Here is a 20,960-nt window from a genome sequence, read left to right as displayed (position 1 = left end):
GTGATTTTGTGTGTAAAGGCTCAGCCATCACAAAGGCAAGTTTACCTAGGTGGCAAGATAGAGCAGAATACCCATGTTTAGGCTCTTATACTGCCTGAGACATTCACACTTGATGGTTGGTAAAATCTAAGTCTAGAATTCCCAGACAGGTTGGGGTTTTGTGCCCTGCCTCTTAACAGTCTGCCTGTAGGCTGGTACTCTTGCCCCTCAGCCACTGCTGGATGACAGAACGAATGGCATTTTGAACCAGATGTGGCCATTTTGACTATTTGGTCATGTCATTTGGTCCCACTACCTTCCAGCATTTCATGAATGATGTTTTCAGAGACATCCTCATCCAACTCATGATCATCTACTTAGATGATAGTCTTACTTTTTCAGAGAATCAAGAATTCCATGACCACCCTGTGTGCAATGTTTTCAGGTGGCTTTGCCAAAGTCAACTTGATGCGAAACGCAAATCCCTGCACCTTTTTCTCTCTGAAACTGATGCCCACTGAGAGAAACTATGATGTGGGACAAAGAACTGCTGGCTGTCTGAGCTGGCTTTGAGGAATGGAGGCACTTCCTCGAGGCGTACAGCTCTGCCCAAGTCTGAGCCAAGCACAAGGAGTTGGAGAAGTGCAACAACTCAACCATCAGAATTGCTGGGCTCTTTTTCTCTCCCAATTTGACTTCATTGTTACGTACTGTCCAGGGACTAAGAACGGGATGGCAATGCCTTGCCACACAAGGATGAGGAGCATGAAATGGAGCAGGAAGCTTTCACCACTGTCATTAAACCATCCCACTTTTGTGTGCGGGAGCCTCATGCTCACTTGATGACCACTTGCCATCCCTTGCTTCCAAGTGACCTGTTTGTGGCCTCACTCTGCCAGAATCCCCAAAGTTTCATCTACAACACAACCCGCTTTATTGTGGGGATTGTCTCTACATGCCTGAAGGCAGCTTCTGGCTTCAGGTGCTAGAGTTGTGCCATGACTCACCCATGGCTGACATTTCAGCCCATTTAAAATCTGGCCCCTGATCACTAGGTACTTCTGATGGCTGATCTTATGAACGGATGTTAAAAACAACGCTGGGTCATGCAACCTGTGTGCCCATAGGAAGAATCCATGAGCCCAGTCAAGCCCATGGGCGTCCCTCAGCCTTTCCCCACACCTCTTTGTCCTTGCTGTACCCTCTCAATGGACTTTATTGTTGAGTTACCGCGCTTCCAAGGGCACTCACTTATCCTGATCATAGTGGCCCTCCTGACCAAGCTGCCTCATTTTATTCCCTACTGCACTGTGCCATCTTTGATTTGCTCTGACCACTGGTTTGTCTTGTGATCACCACTTCTGCCCTCTGATTCTGCTCTGCCCACTAGGTTGCACTGCCTAGACCCCAGTGTGTGACCAGGGGGCTCTGATGCCAGCAGGGTGTTCTGTGCTGGGGTTGTGGGGGGCTCTGAAGCCATTGGGGGGGGTGAGGTTGAGGGGCCATTGATGCTGGCAGGGGCTGCTCTGACACCAGTAGGCTGCTATTGTGCTGGGGTGCAGGGTTTTCTGATGCCATAAGGGGGTTCTCTGCTCAGGTTGGGGGGACCTCTGATGCCAGTGGTGAGGAGGGGAGGTCAGGATGCTATTGATGCTGGCAAGGTCTGCTCTGACACCGGTGGGGGGCTACTGTGCTCGGGTAGGGGTGAGGGCTGTGATGCCAGAAGGGGGTGCTGTGGTGAGGTTGGTTGGGGGGTCTCTGATTCAGTGGGAGGTGCTGTGCTCTGGGCGGGGACTGTGATGCCAGTGGGACATCTCTGATCCATCTCCCCCCGTGATTCTCTCAGACCCAGTGCCCTTGGGGGTGAGTGGAGGTCCATGCTGCTCAGACACCCCAGCACCCTCCACCCATGCCAGCCCCTCCCCGAGAAGGGCCAGGGCTGACAGGCCCAGCATGAGCCTCATCCTCTAAAGGATGCCCCCACTGTGTGTCAGAGCCCAGAAGGACAGGCGGGTTGGACAGGCCTTGACTAGCTCCCTCCCCCAATAACAGATTCTCTCCATCTTCTATAAAAACATCTTTATTTATAATACAAAACCCGCGTGCGCTGGTGCTGGTGCCACAGTGTTGGGGCCCCCGGGCCAGGCCCCGTGGCAGCGATGAGGGGGCAAGGATGGGCAGTGCCCAGGGATCACCAAGGCACAGCGACCCACAGACCCAAATGGCCCAGAGCAGACATGAAGGAGTGCGGAAGAAGGCCCAAGGGAGGGACGCGGGAGCAGGGAAATGAACAGCAGAGTCCCAGGCCCAGCTCTGGACCCTTTCACCCCAGGCCTGAAGGGGGAAGCTCCCACCTTCTCATCCCCCACTCTGAGCCCCAGGTCCAGGGGTGCCAGCTCCAACCTTCCCACCCCAGGCCAGGGGCCCAGCTCCCACCCTCTCCCCCCAAGTCCAAACCCTAGACTGGGGAGGCTGGCTTGGACCATCGCATCCCCTGACTCCAAGCCTAGGGCCAGGAGGGGCCAGTTCCCACCCTGTCACTCCAAGCCCCAGGTTGCTCCGACTTTCCCACCTCCCACTCATAGTCCTAGGTCAGGGGTCCAGCTCTGACTCACCCACCCCCCAAACCAAGCCCTAGGCCAGGGGTCCAGTTCTGACCCTCTCCCCCAACTTCTCATTCCAAGTCCCAGGCCAGGAGCCGGCTTCTGATCCTCCTCCTCACACACACTCCGGGCCAGGGGGCCTGGCTCTGCCCCTTTCTGCCCCCCACCCCACACTGAGCCCCAGTCCAGTGGGGCCTGTGGTGACTCTCTAGCCCAAGGCCAGGGGGGCCTGCTCCTACCTTCTCTCCCCCAATGCCACCCTGAGCCCCAGGCTGGGGTGGCTTCCCTGATCCCATTTCCCTCTCACCCAGAGCCCTACGTGGGGAGGGGGACAGCTTTGAGTCTGTTCTCGTGCCCATGCTGGGGGGGGAGGCAACTCGGATCTTCCCCCCTCCACCCCAGAGCCCTATGCCAAGGGGGGCTGGCTCTGATCCTCATCACCAAGAGTGGGAGGGGAGCTCTCTGATGCTAATGCCCTCCACCCCACACCAGGGGGCCAGCTTTGATCCTCCTGGCCTCTCCCCTCACAACCCCACACCAGTGGGTGGGTGCACTCAGCTCCCTCACCCCACCAGTTCCCTTCAGCGCCATACCAAAGGAAGTGTCTCCTTGCTCCCCATCTCACAGGGCAGGCTCTAGCTAATGGGGGAGACACTCCCACTCCCCGATTGGGGTAGACACTAGCAGCAGGAGTCAGGTTCCCAGGGGTCTGTGCCCCACAGTGCTAGCAGGGGGTCGGTGCCTGCAGGCTCTGAGCCCAGCAGGATTCGCATGCCGGGGCTGGCCTCCCAGTCCATGCCTGGTGCTGGGGGCGGGGCAAGGTCCCCGGATCCCCTGCTCCCGAAAGGCGATCGTTGTGCAGGGGAGTTCTCGTGCTGGGATGGGCAATGTGGCAGCGTGATCAGGGAGGGGAAGGCCATGCTGCTGGGGCCGTGGCTGCAACTCCCCCCCGCTCCTCAGTCCCAGCCGTTGTCCTTCACCATGTGCGACATCTCAATGATGAACTTCCCCTCCTTGTACTTCTGGCTGGTCTCGAAAGCCTGTTCCTGTGGGAGGGGAGAGAGAGTGGAGCGTCTAAGCCAGCCCCCTCCGCTAGGGCATGCTGTTCTCCCCAACAGGGGGCACCGTGACCACAGGGAGGGGGTACAGTCTGTCCTGCCCAGTGCCACTTTCCCAGCAGGGGGTGCTGTGACATGGGGGGATTCCTGCAGGGCTGGGGCAGTACTCACATATTTCCACCCCAGGGTGGTCTTGCAGCTCTCACAGAAAATGTCGGCCACAGAGTGAAGCCCAGTGAGCAGGAGGCGCTGTTCAGCCGGCCCGCAGCCAACGTTAACCCTGGCACCAGAAAGAGGAGCAGGGTGGGACAGGGTCACAGTCTCACTTCCACCCCCACATCCCTGCCCCAGCGGGGCTAAGTTCCCTCTCAGCTGCGCAGCCACCCAGCAGTCTATCAAGTGCCGCACACTTCAGGTGCCCCTCACCCCACTGCCGTGCTGCTCCTGCCCTCTGCCTTGGGTTGGACCCCTGGCCAGCTGCTCCCGGGAGCATCCTGCTTGCTGTGCAGAGAGAAGGGGAGCGGGGACATCACAGCCCCTCCCCCATCTATGTACCCCATCTCCACAGAACAGGGGGAGGGGACATGACAGGGCTCAGGAGTGGGACATGGGGCTGAGCTTCCTGGCAGTTGTTGCTGTGTCTGAACAAACAGGCTAGTGACTGCTGATCTACTTAAAAGGGCAGCATACTTAAAGGAGCAACACATCTCTCCCTGTCTCTCTCTCTCTCACACACACACACACACACACTCCACACACACTGTCTCTCTTTCTCACACACACAGTCACACACACACACCACACTCCTACACACATATGCACTACGCTATGTCTCTCTTACACACCACACTGTGTGTCTCTCACACTCACCTCCCAACACATACTTGTATTGTTGTTGTTGTTCTTGATACTTCCTGCAATGCACATATATTCTGTGTAAAATTTAATTTTTGAGTAGTGAGTTCTAAAATGCCTAACCTGTCTTGGCTGGAGTAATTATCCCTATGGTAATATATATGAGAGAGAGAGAGAGAGAGAGAGAGAGAGAGAGAGAGAGAGAGAGAGTGTGTGTGTGTGTGTGTGTGTGTGTGTGTGTGTGTGTGTGTTCTTTCACTGGTGGCAATGTGCACCTCGGTATTGGTGCACATAACAAAGTTCATTTCACCCACGGATGGAAAAAATTAGAGGGAGCATTGCTGTGGTAGTGAGGGTTGAATTCAGATGCCAGGGCCCCTAGAAGCTGTAGGGGTGTGTCATGGTGTCCTAGCAAACATACAGCCCATACAAGACAAGACTGTTCAGGCTTAACCCCCAGGCCCTGCTGCAATCAAAGCACAGAAGCTCAGCCTGGCTCAAGGATGTGGGGCAAAGCTGAGTCTCATTGATGCACTGGAGACGCTGCAGATTCCCAGAGGCTTCATAAAGAGGCTGAGTGGGAAGGGGGGACTAGCTGGGCCTTGGTGGGGCAAGCTCTGGGGAGGAGCAGGCACCCAGCAGGGCCCCATAGAACTCTGCCTGGGATGAAGCGAACTCATCCAAGGGTCCCTCCAGCCATCAGCCTACACCAGCATGTGAGACGGTACCAGCATGTGACCAATGGTACGAGCTGCTCCTAGATCAGGAGTAGGCAAACTTTTTGACCTGAGGGCCATATCTCATATATGGAAATTGTATGGAGGGCTGGATGGGGCAGGGGATTGGGGCCCGTGGGAGGGATGAGGGCTCCAGCTGGAGTGTGCAGACTTTGGGGTGGGGCTGGGGATGAGGGGTTTGGGGTGCAGGAGGGTGCTCCAGGCTAGGATCAAAGGCTTTGGATCGCAATCAGGGCTTGGACAAGGGGTGGGGCACAGGGGTGGGGTGGCTCAGGGGTGCATGTTCTGGGCGGAACTTACCCAAAGTGGCTCCTGGAAACAGCGACCCATCCCCCCTCTGGCTCTCATGCAGAGGTGGAGCCACACCACTCTGCATGCTGCTCTGTCTGCAGGCACCGCCTCCGCAGCTCCCATTGGCCACGGTTCCTGGGACCTGCAGAGCCATCGCCTGGGGTGGAAGCAGCGTGCAGAGCCTCCAGTTTCCCCTGCTTCCAGGAGCCAAGTGGAGCTGCTGCACATGCAGAGCAGAGGAAGGCAATCCCCTGACCATGCTCCCTGGCTGGAGCACCAGAGCAGGGAAAGCTCCCAGCCCCGCTCCCCGGCGGGAGCCGTGAGGGCCAGATTAAAAGGGCCAACAGGCTGGATGCAGCCTGCGGGCCACAGTTTGCCCACCCCTGTCCTAGATCTAATGGCATCACTAGGAGTCTCTACTCCTGGGGGAATTCTGCACCACTGCAGACGTGTAGAATTCATGTATCCTGCAGACTTTTTTTCCCCACAGAAAACACTTTTCTGCCCAAGAAGTGCTGCAGTTCTGCCTGTAGCCCACCAGAGGCCACTGTGGTGCCAGAACAATCAGCAGCATGAACGCAGCCAGCTGTTCTGGCGCCACAGCAGCCCCTGGTTGGCAAAAGGCAGAACTGCAGAATTTCTGGGGCAGAATGTATTTTCTGTGGGGAAAAAAAAATTCTGTGTGCACCCAGTGGTGCAGAATTCCCCCAGGAGTAGAGTGAGAAAGACCTGGGAGTGGCCTGCTAAGAGCAGGGAACAGAGATTACTATATTTTGGGACTTTGTGAGTTTTGTTTTGCATGCTGATGCTAAGAAATCCAGCCCCTAAGGAGGGGTGGCTGAACAGAGAGCAGCCTGAGTGTGGTGTTTATTGAGGAGCCCTGAAGAGAGGAAAGTGAGGCATGGTACTTCCAGAGCCTTTCCTGGCCACAAGTGGGAACCTGGCCAGCAAGTGGGCACCTGGGAGGTTGCAGACCCTGTAACACTCTCCCAAAGGGTGGCACTAACAACTCCTTTCACAAATGGGCCACTGTGCCTTTTGCTAGCCAGCAAGGATGTGTCTGTATTCCCCAGAGGCTCCTTGCCCATCATTAAGCAAAGCTGCATGAGAACCAGGCAGCAAAGAGGGCATTTCTGTTGTTCCCACAGAACAGAGAAAACTAGTCCCAGCCTGACCAGTCTCTAATGCAAAGCAGACAAACTCATAGCAGTGAGAACCACGCAGCTACGCTACTGAGCCAAGGCAGCAAGGAGCCACCATGTCACCTACAGCCTCAGACAGCACTCAAACCACGGCTCTGGGAACCCTAAATCCTTAGGGCATGGTCTGTCCAGCTCTGCCTTCTCTCTGCCATGTCGTTCACAGATTCCAAGGTCAGAAAACACTGTTGTGAGCAACTGCTCTGACCTCCCATATAACCTACACCAGAGAACTTCCCTGAATTAATTCCTGTTCGAGGCAGAACAGATTTCTTAGAAAAACAGCCAATCCTGATTTTAAAATGGCCAGGGATGGAGAATCCACCAGGACCCTTGGTAAGTTGTTCCACTGGTTAATTACCCGCACGGTTAAATTTATGCACCTTATTTCCAGCCTGAATGTGTCTAGCTTCAACTTGTAGCCATTGGACACTGTTATACCTTTGTCTACTATCCCAAAGAACCCTCTATTCTCACATTTCTGGACCTCAGGTAGGTACTTCTACACTGTGATCAAATCACCCCTTAACCTGCTCTTTACTAAGCTAAATAGATTAAACTCCTGGAGTCTATCGCTATAAAGCAGGTTTTCCAATCCCTTAATCATTCTCGTGGCTCTTCCCAGACCCCTCTCCAATGTATCAACATCCTTCTTGAAGTGTGCGCACCAGTAGTAGACACAGGATTCCAAGCAAGGGTCGCAGCAGAGCCACATACAGCGGTACAAGAGCTTCTCTGCTCCTACTCACAATTGTTTGGTCATGTTTGGGCATTGGCCATGGCCACCTGTAAGCCATGGACCAGACAAGGGAGAAAGTTCCTAGATACTGCTATGTCAATAACCATTGCTGTTGGCAATGGGATGGCCCATTGGCTGAGTGGTAGAGGTTGTGACCCCGTGCCAGAGTTGACAGTGATGTGGCTGGGGTGGATTTTCATCCCCTCCCCATTGCAATCCCAGCTCCTCGCTGGGATCACCCTGGAGCAGACTGACAGGGAGAACCCTGGGCTTGGAGATGAGCCAATCCATATGAGACATCTTTGGGGAGGAAGACCCCAGCACAAGATGTGTTGGAGATGGGGCCTGACAAGTTACTGCCAGCTTGAGCAGGCAATTGTCTGCTGGGGAATGGTGCTGAGACACGGGGTGTAGTGTGCTCTAGTGAAACCCAGAGAGTGAGGCACATTGGGGCAGGGTTATACATCACCATGACAATGGCTGTGATTCTACCCCAGGACTCACCACTTCGAGACCCCATTCCAGAGACTCCACCTCTGAGTCCAGATGCCAACAGTCACCCTCTTTTGGGTCATGTAGAACAGAGATGGCCTAAATTATCAGCTCTTTGGAGCAGGGACCATCTCTGTTCTTGGTCTGTACAGCACCTAGCACAGCAGGGTCCTGCTCCACAGCTGGGTGACCAAGGCACTACCATAATACACCCATCAACGATAATGACTGGTAATATGGCTCTAGCTGCTGCCTGCTCCCTTCTAACTGGCTGCAAGCTCCCCACCCCCACCCGTACTCTCCCCTACTTGTAACTGATGGAGTGATGGATCACGGAGGGGCACTCACACAGAATTGAACAGGTAGGCTCGGCCATGGCTCCCCTGGAAAGACTGCAGAGACAAAGGACAGGAATTATACCCTGCCCCCACCCCCCCCCGAAACAACCCTGGTCCTCACCATCCACCTTCAATCACTGCCGTGGGGAAGCTCACAGCACCCAGGGCCTGGCTGGGCACCAATAGGGCATTGCCATGGGCAAGATGGGCAGTGGCAAGGCATGGCTGTGAGGAAGCTCACAATGGTGGGGTCCTCAGCTGGGCACCGGCAGGGCACAGCCCTGCAGAAGCTCCCAGTGGTGGGGCGCATGGCCGGTGGGAAGCCTGATGGCTGGTGCAGGCCCCTGGCAGGCTGGAGCGGCTGTACCTTGGAGATGAGCTCATCGTGCTTGGCCAGGTGGGCCTGGCAGTGCACACAGCTGTATGTGCGGTGGCAGTGCGGAAGGTAGCTGCGGAAGGTCTTGGTGGGCAGGCAGGCGGCGGGCGGCCCTGGCTCACCGCTGGGCATGACAGGCTGGAGGGCGATACCCTGGCGGGGTGGGGGGGGCGGGCGCTGTGCACCCCCCGCACAGTCGGTCGCAGGTGAAGCAGCGAAGCAGGTTGGTTAGAGCCGTGTTTCAGGGTGGGAAGAGTTTGGGGGGGCTGCACAGCCGGGGCCCCCCCAGATGAGAACCAGGCCGAAAGGGGAGTCACCTGCAGAGAACGAAAGAGAGGAGGGCAATGAATCGGGGGGCCGCCCCTATGGCCCGCGCCCATTCTGGCTCCCTCCGCCTGGAACACTGGGAAGACCGCCCTCTGGTAGGGAAGGGGAAAGGTTCCCCAGCCCTCAGTGCCAGCTCTCTTCTCCCCCGTGCGCTACCCCCAACCCAGAAAGCATCCCCTACTAGACCTAGAAAGGAAATGCACAGTCCTGGTGAGCCAGTTCTCTGGCTGGCCAACCTACCCCCCTGCCCTGGGGACAGCGCCCCCTGCTGGTACAAAGGGATCGTCCTCGTCATGGGGTCTTTTCTCCCCATGCTGCTGTCACTGCCCTGATGAGAGCGCCCCCTGCTGGACAGACCCTTTCCCACCACTGAGCCCCCAGTCTCCCCAGCTCCCAACCCCCAGCCCAGAGACAGTGCCCCATGCTGGTCACAGCCCTGAACTGCCTTTTAAAACACCCATGCCTGAGTTTGGCACCAGCCTGACCCAGCTGACTGAGACAACCCCCAACTCGCTGCACCAGTGTCATGCTCCCCCCTCGCTAGTGGACAATGGGCTCACAAACCGGGGCAGCCCAGTGCCAGAACCCCACAAGGTCGGTCCCCTCTTTCTCATCCAGGGAATAACATAAGGGACCAGAGGGGGGCGTGAGGCAGAAGGTGACATCTGGGGGCGGGGCAGGGGGATTCCCAAGGATGAGCTCCCCGCAGAGAAGGGAAATGGAGGAGGATCTGGCGTGGGAAAGTTACCAGTGGGATGGGAGGGGATGGCGGGGGCTGGGCTCTCTCCTCACGGGCTGGATTGATGGATGATGCAGAGGAGGGGAGAGACCCAGGCTCCGTTTGCGGGGCCAGCTGCGGCGGGAGGACAAAGTTTCTCCGCGCAGCCCTTGGCTCTCAGCCCACTCCCCCCCCAGCCGCCCCTCACCTTGAAATCTCGTCCCAAGAGCCCCGTCCGTCCGTCCCGCGGCCGCTCCTCCGGCGGAGGGGGATCGCCCTGGGCCTGTGCGGGGTGCAGGGCGCCGGCTCAGGGGGCCGGGGGACCGCGGCTGGGGGGCGAATGGGGCCCTGGGGCTCGGGCTGGAGCCGAATGTGGCTGTGTGTTGTGGCACCGCATCATAACATTGAGTCATCCCCCCCACCCCACCTCCCGCTACGTCAGAAAGGGGCTGGGAGGCGCGGGGAGGGACGGTGCTGGGGCCACTGGGGCTGGGCTGCGGGGGTAGGGGGCGCAGTGATTGGAGGGGGGTGGACATGGGGCAGGGGTGGAGCGGCGGGGGGAGGCTCAGGGCCAGCAGCACCCCGGGACGCGCGGGGGGCGCACAGGTAATAAATCATGTATTGCGCCTCTGACGCAGGGAGGGGGGAGCGAGAGACAGCTCGGGATCACGGGCTGCAAATCTGCATGCGCCCCCCAGACCCTAGGCCAGGGCTCCCCGCTGCAGAGCAACTGCGACCTACCTGGCTGGAGATACCCAGCACACTAAGAGCCCCAAACCTGTCAAATATGAGACAGCCCCAGGCCCTGTCCCCCTGATCTCACTGCCCCAAATCCTGGCACCCACACGGCATGCCAGTCCCCTAAACGCTGGCACCCCGATCTCACTGCCCCAAACTCTGGCACCCCTGATCTCACTGTCCAAAACACTGGCACCCACACGGCATGCCACTCCCCCAAACATTAGCACCCCCAATCTCCCTCCCCCAAACATTGGCACCATACAGCATGCTGCTCCCACAAATACTGGCACCTCCGGATCTCACTCCCTCACACACTGGCACCCACATGACATGTCACTCCCCCAAACACTGGCACCCCCTAATCTCAGTGACCCAAACATTTGCACCCACATTGCATACTACTTCCCAAACAGTGGCACCTCTAATCGCACTGCCCAAACACTGGCACTCACATGGCATGCCACTCCACTAAATGCTGGCACCCCCTGATCTGACTGCCCCAAATCCTGACACCCACATGGCATGCCACTCCCCTAAACGCTGGCACCCCGATCTCACTGCGCCAAACACTGGCACTCACATGGCATGCCACTCCACTAAACACTGGCACACCCTGATCTCACTGCCCCAAATCCTGGCATCCACACGGCATGCCACTCCCCTAAATGCTGGCACACCCAATCTCACTGCGCCAAACACTGGCACTCACATGGCATGCCACTCCACTAAACGCTGGCACCCCCTGATCTCACTGTCCCAAATCCTGGCATCCACACGGCATGCCACTCCCCTAAATGCTGGCACCCCGATCTCACTGCGCCAAACACTGGCACTCACAATGGCATGCCACTCCACTAAATGCTGGCACCCCCTGATCTGACTGGCCCCAAATCCTGACACCCACATGGCATGCCACTCCCCTAAACGCTGGCACCCCGATCTCACTGCGCCAAACACTGGCACTCACATGGCATGCCACTCCACTAAACACTGGCACACCCTGATCTCACTGCCCCAAATCCTGGCATCCACACGGCATGCCACTCCCCTAAATGCTGGCACCCCGATCTCACTGCGCCAAACACTGGCACTCACATGGCATGCCACTCCACTAAATGCTGGCACCCCCTGATCTGACTGCCCCAAATCCTGACACCCACATGGCATGCCACTCCCCTAAACGCTGGCACCCCGATCTCACTGCGCCAAACACTGGCACTCACATGGCATGCCACTCCACTAAACGCTGGCACCCCCTGATCTCACTGTCCCAAATCCTGGCACCCACACAGCATGCCACTCCCCTAAATGCTGGCACACCCAATCTCACTGCGCCAAACACTGGCACTCACATGGCATGCCACTCCACTAAACGCTGGCACCCCCTGATCTCACTGTCCCAAATCCTGGCATCCACACGGCATGCCACTCCCCTAAATGCTGGCACCCCGATCTCACTGCGCCAAACACTGGCACTCACATGGCATGCCACTCCACTAAATGCTGGCACCCCCTGATCTGACTGCCCCAAATCCTGACACCCACATGGCATGCCACTCCCCTAAACGCTGGCACCCCGATCTCACTGCGCCAAACACTGGCACTCACATGGCATGCCACTCCACTAAACACTGGCACACCCTGATCTCACTGCCCAAATCCTGGCATCCACACGGCATGCCACTCCCCTAAATGCTGGCACCCCGATCTCACTGCGCCAAACACTGGCACTCACATGGCATGCCACTCCACTAAACGCTGGCACCCCCTGATCTCACTGTCCCAAATCCTGGCACCCACACAGCATGCCACTCCCCTAAATGCTGGCACACCCAATCTCACTCTCCCAAACTCTGCCACCTCTGATCTCACTGCCCAAAACACTGGCACCCACACGGCATGCCACTCCCCTAAACGCTGGCTCCCCTGATCTCACTGCTCCAAACATTGGCACTACGTGGCATGCTGCTCCCCCAAACATGAGCACCCTCAATCTCCCTCCCCCAAACATTGGCACCAACATGGCATGCCACTCCCCCCAGCACTGGCACCCCATCTGACTGCCCCAAACATTGGCACCAACATGGCATGCTGCTCCCACAAACACTGGCACCCCCTGATCTCACTGCCCAAACACTAGCACCCCCTAATCTCACTCCCTCAAACACTGGCACCCACATGACATGCCACTCCCCTAAACACTGGCACCCCCTAATTTCAGTGACCCAAACATTTGCACCCACATTGCAAAGTACTCCCCAAACAATGGCACCCCTGATCTCACTGCCCCAAACACTAGCACCCCAATCTCACTGCCCAAACACTGGCATTCACGTGGCATGCCACTCCCCCAAACACTGGCACCCCTGATCTCACTGCCCCAAATCCTGGCACTCCAATCTCACTGCCCAAACACTGGCACTCACATGGCATACTACTTCCCAAACACTGGCACCCCTAATCTTAGTGACCCAAACACTGGCACTCCTGATCTCACTGCCCCAAACACTAGCACTCACACGGCATGCCACTCCCCCAAACACTGGCACCCCTGATCTCACTGCCCAAACACTAGCACTCACACGGCATGCCACTCCCCCAAACACTGGCCCCCCGTTATGTGACAGTTCCAACACTGATAGCTGAATCTGCAACATCCCCAAACACTGAGTCCGTTTTTGCTCCCCCTAAACAGTGACTGGATCTGTGACCAATCACAAGTCAAGGGAGCCCTGATCTATGACACTCCAAGTAGTGGCCTTCCCAATCGCTACCAAATAGCAACATTGGCTCATGATCACCAGGTATCCGGCATCTTGTGTGGCACTCCAGCATCAGGCAGCTCCCTGTGCCAGACCACCCTGACTGTCATGCACCTTCTGAGAGGCTCCAGTGGTAAAAGTCTGCAGGCAGCTGGCCCAGGTACCAGGGAGAGAAGATGGGTGGGGGGAGACTCAGCACTACCCCCAGGCTGCCCAAGGCAGAACCCTGCCCCACAGAGACGCTCTCTCCTTCCCAAAGCCTAGCCTCCAAAAGAGACACCCCAACCAGAGCCTGGACCCTGCGAGAGGTCCCCTGCCCCCCTCGCCATCTGCCCAGCTACCTCAGCACTCCTAGATCTTTCAGCATCCACCCAGCTGAGGCTGCACCCAAATACCTCATCCACCCGGCACCCACTGACTTAGATGCACCCAGAACCCACTGAGCAATCCAGCCACCCGCTCCCCATAGATACCCTCATACAACCCGGCCCCAGCCTCGCTGCTGCTAAGTTTTGTGTGGCTCCCTGTCCGGGCCCCATTATTGTTCAGGCAAGGGGGTGTCACCACGGGCTGAAGTTTACATCCACGTGCGTGTTATTTGCATATATGCAATTCAACCCTTAAACGATTTGCATACAATGTCACTCTTGGTGCTGTGCACCGCACAGCTGGGCAGCCGTGTGGCCCTGCCGCGGACCTGCCCACTGGGCGGCAGTCCGACCCCAGTTCCAGATCAGGGCCGTTCTCTGCAGCATAGTTTGGCCTGATATTTGGGAACTACATCTCCCGGCAGGCCCTGCGCTCATCCGACATTCCAACCCTCTACTTCCGGGTAAGGACTATACAGGAGAACTACATCCCCCAGCAGGCAACACGCCTCTCTCCAAGCACTTCCGGGGCCCGCCAGTTCTCCCGTCAGGCACTATGCCTTCCCGCACTTCCGGCCCTGGGGCCGGATGTGCGCGTGGTCTCGGGTCTCCTGGTTGGTTGGTTTATCGCCAGGCAGCGGCGGCAGCAGGTGAGTGACTCTCCTGGGCCCGGCTGGGTTTGGCCCCTCTGCGGCCCGCTCCCTAGCGCCGGCTGTTGCCATGGTGACCCCCGGTAACGCCCTTTGCTGCCTTGAGGGCCGTGGGGGGCAACGCGCCGCCCGCCCGCCCGCCCGCCAGCAGCGCCCGGTGGCCGCGGTTCGCCGGTTCCGGCCCATGGGAGCGGCGCGGAGCAGCGCGGGTTACAGGGACGTGCTGCGCGCCGCTCCCATGGGCCGGGAAGAGCGAACTCCGGCTGCTGAGAGCCGCGGGCGGCCAGTGGGTTACCCTGAGGGGAGGGGTGGGCTGGCGCCGCCATTCCCGGGGGGAGCCCTGGGCGGGGGGGGCGGGGGTTGCGAGTGAGGAGCCTGGCCACAGCGGGGGGTGGGGGTGCGGCCCTTTGTATGAGTGACGCTGGAGTGACTCCCATTCACCCACCCAGTGGTTTGTTTTCCCATATGAAGCTGTCTTGCCTGGGGCAGTGTCTAGGGGGTGAAGCAGCCACATCCCTTCTCTGGTCCAGCCGTTTCCATGGCCGTCGTCTCCGTGGCCCAGCGCCCGATAGCCTTGGTGCTCTTTGGCATGTGGTGCTCTTTGCGCGTGGTGAGGAATATCGTTTAATTAGCGGAGTTCCAGAATAACCAATTGCATCACAGTGTGGGGAGTGGGAACCCACCTCACATCCGTATATAATAACGCCTGGGTCTGTGTGACACTGTAGCGCATCGCAGGGAAGGGAGCCCTCTACCAGGTCCAGATAGGGGACCAGAGAGTGGGATTGAGTAGAGTGGAATTTGGACGGGGGTAATGGAAGAGCATTATACTCCCTGTGATGTGACTTCATTCCTTGTATAGGCGTGAAACAGACACGGGATAGAGATGGCAGAGGAGGCTGGGGATGAGAAGAAGCAGGTGGCAAAGTTTGAGCTGGAGCGGGAGACGGAGCTTCGCTTTGAGGTGGAAGCCTCGCAGACCGTCCAGCTGGAGCTGCTGTCAGGCATGGCAGAGATCTTCGGCACCGAGCTGACCCGTAACAAGAAGTTCACTTTCGATGCTGGTGCCAAGGTGGCTGTGTTCACGTGGCATGGCTGCACAGTGCAGCTGAGCGGCCGCACTGAAGTAGCTTACATATCAAAGGACACACCCATGCTGCTCTACCTCAACACCCACACAGCCCTGGAGCAGATGCGGCGGCAAGCAGAGCGCGAGGATGAGCGGGGGCCCAGGGTCATGGTGGTGGGACCCACGGATGTGGGTAAGTCGACAGTGTGCCGGCTGCTGCTGAACTACGCTGTGCGGCTGGGGCGCCGACCCACCTTCGTGGAGCTGGACGTGGGCCAAGGCTCGGTCTCCATCCCTGGCACCATGGGGGCACTGTATATCGAGCGGCCTGCTGATGTAGAGGAGGGCTTCTCTGTCCAGGCCCCCCTGGTCTATCACTTTGGCTCCACCACTCCAGGCACCAACATCAAACTCTATAACAAGGTGAGCAGTGGCAGATCTGGGGTGAAATTCAAGGCAGCCAGGTCTCTTTCCCACACACACAGATGTTTCTGGAGACATAGCAACCTTTAATGACCAAAGCATCTGGTTCTGAGTGAAGGAGGAATATAGCAGGCTGTACATGGAACAGTGCCCTTTGGAGATGGGATGCTGATATGTACATGTACCGTAGTCCTACTGGAAAAAGGGTAGGCAGGCACCTTCTCCACAATCCAGAGTATTTTGGAAGGAGAATGCCAATGTGCACACCACCCTCACACCAGGGGATGGTTCAGGCATCTCCATCCTCCCTGGGCTAGACCAACCCAGCAAGGTCAATTCACATATGCACACTTGTCGGTGGGGAAAGGCAGAGACTGCCCCATGCTGAGACTTTTTCTTAGCCCTGAACTCACATGAATGAATAGTTGGGGGACTGGACCAAAGAAAAAGGAATTACTGGGAGTAAAGGGTGACATTCCCTTGTCTCCCCACCCCACGATCATCTCTGGCCCCGCTCAGCTGTATTTTCATCATCTAGTCTGGATGAAATGAGAAGGAGGCCATTTGCTTGTTGCTTCCTCTTTATCTTCTCTTATCATCAGTACTCTTTAATCTGTTTTGCGCTACCTTGGAAGGAAACAAGCTTGCATCATGGACTGGAAGTCACGGCTCTCAGGCCAACTCTACCACTGACTTCCTGTGTGACCTTGGCAATTTAATACACTTTCACATAACACTAGAACCCAGGGTCACCAAATGAAATTGATAAACAGCAAGTTTAAAACAAAATAAGAGTTTTTCTTCACACAGTGAACAGTTAACCTGTGGAACTCTTTGACAGAGGACATTGTGAAAGCCAGAAATATACCTGGGTTCAAAAAATAATTAGATACGTTCATGGAGGTTAGGTCCATCAATGGCTATTAGCCAAGATGTTCAGGGCTGCAATCTTATGTTCAGGGTGTCCCTAAGCCTCTGATTGCCAGAATCTGGGACTGGACAGCGAGATGGATTGCTTGATAATTGCCCTGTTCTTTTCATTCCTTCTGAAGCATCTGGCACTGACCACTGTTAGAAGACAGGATACTGGGCTAGATGAACCATTGCCCTGACCCAGGATGGCTGTTCTTAAGTCACTTCCTTATCTGCAGTGGTTTGAGCACTGGCCTGCTAAACCCAGGGTTGTGAGTTCAGTCACTGAGGGGGCCACTTAGGGATCTGGGGCAAAATCAGTACTTGGTCCTGCTAGTGAAGGCAGGGGCCTGGACTCAATGACCTTTCAGGGTCCCTTCCAGTTCTATGAGATAAGTATAGCTCTATATATTTTATTTAAACATTTGCATGGTTTGGGATGAACACTGACATTTATTAACCCAAGATGTAAATATTGTCCAAAGACAGAGAATCTTCTTAATTACACATCCTTGCAGGTAGCTTATTACCTTGATTGAGATAAACCTTTATTAAAAATATAGCTTGAAAGAACTTAAGATGAAAAAAAAAGCCAGTGAATAAAAAGGATATTCTGTTTATTTGATTATTTGGCAACTTCTATGTTAAAAGAGCAGAGTTTAGCATTTTACACACTCCTGTTCATTGGGGTGATGCTGATTTTTTCTTTGTAAAGCAGCAATAACTGTCACTTGCTATATTTCACTGTAGACACAAACTCACTTTGTTTTTCTGAATCTTTGTGTAGGGTCTCCAGCACAACAGTAAGCAATCTCTCCTCTGTGACCTCAAATGTAGAGGTTCAGAAGAAATGACCATTTACTTTAATAACCATTCAATAGGTAGAGTGTTAAATGTCCAATCTGATTAGCCTTCTAGAAGCAAATAAATGCACTGGTGCTTAATGATTGTCCAGGTAACCAAACAAAATATAGTTATTTGTATCCCCTGCCTCATAGGTAATGGACAAGACACAGTTTCCTGTTGGAGTGTATCTCTCTTATGAAGCTGTGCTCTGTCATACTTAATTTGCCATGCCAAGGTATCTAAAGCGAGATGCTTGGACAGAAAGATTTGCATTTCCATTTCTCCTCCACTGAATAAAATGTCAGTGTCAGGGCTGCTCAAGGGCAATTTATATGTGGTGAGGCCACTATCTACTGGCAGCCTGCAAAGGATATAAGCCCCCACCTTGAGAAAGGGAAAGACCATGGGTGGAGCCATTTCAGATAGTATAGTCATCGGGTATCTTCCTTGGGTTCCAATTAGCCATGCTGCTTCCTCTCTGCAGATCACATCTCGCTTGGCTGACGTCTTTAACCAGCGCTGTGAAGTGAACCGCCGGGCTTCAGTCAGTGGCTGCGTTATCAACACGTGCGGCTGGGTGAAGGGCTCAGGGTACCACGCCCTGGTTCATGCCGCCTCAGCCTTTGAGGTCGATGTGGTGGTAGTGCTGGACCAGGAGCGCCTATACAATGAGCTGAAGCGGGACCTGCCCCATTTTGTGCGCACAGTGCTGCTCCCCAAATCGGGTGGGGTGGTAGAGCGCTCCAAGGACTTCCGGCGGGAGTGCCGGGATGACCGCATCCGTGAGTACTTTTACGGCTTCCGTGGCTGCTTCTACCCCCACGCCTTCGATGTCAAATTCTCCGATGTCAAGATCTACAAGGTGGGGGCTCCCACCATCCCTGACTCATGCCTGCCCCTGGGCATGTCGCAGGAGGACAACCAGCTCAAGCTTGTGCCGGTGACGCCGGGCCGTGACATGGTGCACCACCTGCTGAGCGTCAGCACTGCTGATGGCAGTGAGGAGAACATCTCCGAGACTAGTGTGGCTGGCTTCATCGTCGTCACTGGGGTGGACGTAGATCGCCAGGTCTTCACAGTGCTGTCACCGGCACCACGCCCACTGCCCAAGAACTTCCTTCTGATCATGGACATCCGCTTCATGGACCTTAAGTAGGGACTGCACTGGAGCAGAAGAGGTGGAGTCCACCAGGACTATTGTGTCTCTGTTGTGGACAGAACTTTTACCAATTGAAGAGGGTGGAGACTGCCACACAGACTGAATCATCTGAAACCTGTGTGGGAAGGGGTGAGGCTGCTGTCCAGATCAAACCATTGGGAGAAACCAAAGTGGGTCAGGTGAGGTTTGCGGATTAATTTGTAGACAGAAGCAGGGAGGGAATGTGGGTTTAAATGTAACTGTAAATGGTTCACTGTCTACATCCTTCTCTAGGTTCCCTTCTCCTTCTTAGATTTCAGTCACTGAAATCTGGACCCATTGTCCCTTTTACACAGTCAGTGCTTTGTGGTCTCCTTTTGTAGGAGAGGATCAATATTGTTTTATATTTTTGTAATTTTAATAAATTTCCTGGTATTTTGCTGGTCTCTGGTGACAGTGGATGAATTTTGTGTAACCTCCTGCAGTGTGAGAGAGGGATCTGCAGGGCACGCACACAGGAGGCACTGCTGGGGCTTGGAAAGGGGAATTTCAATGTGATACCCACAGAGAAACTGGACAGATTGGAACAGGGCCATATGAAGTATGCTGAGGCACTTCAGTACAGTGGATCATCACAGGAGCCAGGATAAGAAGAACCAACAATTTCATCTTCTAGGCCCTTCACCTCTCGTGTGCTATGGAGATGTCTGCTCCACATTGTTGCCAGCTTGGATCACTAGTTTCTCCAATATTCCAACAAATAACTTCACACTTCCCCTTAACCATCAAATGAGCTCCCTATAAACATCTTGAGCATTTTCCCTTCAACTCTCTCCTTAAAGCTCACCTGTGCTGTAATGCATACAGCACCTGTAGCTGGCATCCTGTAACTGCTCTTTGTGATCATTTCCTTGTTTCCCCATCCTTCCTGTCAGTTGTACTCAGCTGTTGTCTCATCTTATATTTAGAGTGGTAGACTTGTTCTGTGTTTATATAGCACCTTGGCCCTCATCTATGACTGGCTGCTACTGCATTAAAAGTGAGCAGTGGTTTTTACTGGGTATGAAGCCAGGAATTTGCCACTGGAAGGGAAAACCATGGCAAGGAACTGCTGCTAGTTGGTGGAACTTCAGGGTAAGAGAGGAGAGAAACAAGTTTGCAAATAGAAAAGGCAGGGAGGAAGAATGTAATGCTGGAGACTGCATAGCAGGAGAGAGAGGAAAGGATTGTGGGATTTTAAGCACACAGGAGGAGAAGTTTGTGAATTTTTGATTGAGGAATTTGGGTTGTCCAGACCTCTCTAGCCAGGAGGTGGCATTGTTGATTAAACCCATATAGTGACTTCCTGTGTCAAAGCAGTAGTGCTCCACTGACTATATGATTCAGTTATCAAAGAGTGAATTAGTAGGGAAGGGACAGACCTAAATTTCCAAGTTTAAGTAGCGCACTGTGATCTGAGTTAATGGCATGCACGCACACACACTCAAGCTTTCACTTGTTCTAAGGATCAAAACTTTCTTTACAGGTCAGGACCAGTTGCTTAAGCAGATGCACATTCCAGTTGCCAGAGGTGTGAAAACCTCGTGTGTCCTGGGATTGCATCAGAACTACTGCCTCAGAGGTGCAAATTCTGCATCTCCCCTCCTGTGATCACCAGTCCCTTTAACTTTCTGGAAGTGCTTTGGGCTAGTGGGGGGTGGGAAATAAAACAGGACATGCCATGCAACTGTTACAAGAGGACCTCATGGCTGGGATATGCATGATGCTGTGAAGACAAACCAAGGCTAAGAGGAGCATTTTGTGTCCCATAAGCCTGTGGGATGGAACTTCAGTCAGTCAGGTGTTTTCCTTGCTACTGCCCCTTGCACGATAGTTGGAGCTCACCCAGCTCAGGTGGTAGAACACCAGCATTAGAGAAGGAGGCTGGCTTTACCTGTGCTATGACTCAGGACATCTGGTTCAATTCCTGGCTCTGCTGCAGGCACCTGTATGACCTCAGGCAAGTCATTTAGCATCTCTGGGCCTCAGTTACCCTCTGTAAAAAGAGAATAATAATCCTCCCATTGTCTCTTGTCCATTTAAACTGTGACTGCTTTAGTGCAGAGACTTTCTGCTATATGCATGTCTGTCTTACCTAACTGTCTCCTATCCCCTGATCATTACCTCATCTAACTTCATATGCCCCAGCAGGGGCCCTGCATATTAGTCTTCATAAAATGCCATGGTGGGGCAGATCAAAGGTCCATCTAGCCCAACAGCCTGTCTTCCAACAGTGGCCAATGCCAGGTGCCCCAAGGGGAATGAACAGAACAGGTAATCAAGTGATCGATCACCTGTGG

At 55.0% G+C, this 20,960-nt stretch overlaps 2 protein-coding genes across 3 annotated transcripts; one reads left to right on the top strand and one right to left on the bottom strand.

Moving 5' to 3' along the window:
• Positions 1 to 2,055: 2,055 nt before the first annotated feature.
• On the bottom strand, positions 2,056 to 10,099 carry YPEL4 (yippee like 4). The gene is made up of 5 exons (XM_050952304.1): positions 9,921 to 10,099; positions 8,659 to 8,984; positions 8,302 to 8,345; positions 3,812 to 3,920; positions 2,056 to 3,628 (listed from the first exon to the last, which is right to left on the bottom strand). The coding sequence occupies exons 2-5, from the start codon at positions 8,797 to 8,799 to the stop codon at positions 3,539 to 3,541; spliced, it is 384 nt and encodes a 127-aa protein (XP_050808261.1). The 5' UTR covers positions 8,800 to 8,984; positions 9,921 to 10,099; the 3' UTR covers positions 2,056 to 3,538.
• Positions 10,100 to 14,149: 4,050 nt separating this feature from the next.
• CLP1 (cleavage factor polyribonucleotide kinase subunit 1) lies at positions 14,150 to 19,067 on the top strand. 2 transcript variants are annotated; one of them, XM_050952303.1, is made up of 3 exons: positions 14,150 to 14,233; positions 15,096 to 15,725; positions 17,968 to 19,067. In XM_050952303.1, the coding sequence occupies exons 2-3, from the start codon at positions 15,120 to 15,122 to the stop codon at positions 18,637 to 18,639; spliced, it is 1,278 nt and encodes a 425-aa protein (XP_050808260.1). In that variant the 5' UTR covers positions 14,150 to 14,233; positions 15,096 to 15,119; the 3' UTR covers positions 18,640 to 19,067. The 2 variants fall into 2 exon arrangements, with proteins under 2 accessions (XP_050808260.1, XP_050808259.1); XM_050952302.1 differs by lacking the exon at positions 14,150 to 14,233 and having other exon boundaries at positions 14,640 to 15,725.
• Positions 19,068 to 20,960: the final 1,893 nt, after the last annotated feature.

The sequence above is a fragment of the Gopherus flavomarginatus genome, chromosome 5, assembly GCF_025201925.1.
Source record: "Gopherus flavomarginatus isolate rGopFla2 chromosome 5, rGopFla2.mat.asm, whole genome shotgun sequence".
Classification (NCBI taxonomy): Eukaryota; Metazoa; Chordata; order Testudines; family Testudinidae; genus Gopherus; species Gopherus flavomarginatus.
This window is presented reverse-complemented; position numbering and strand designations above follow the sequence as displayed.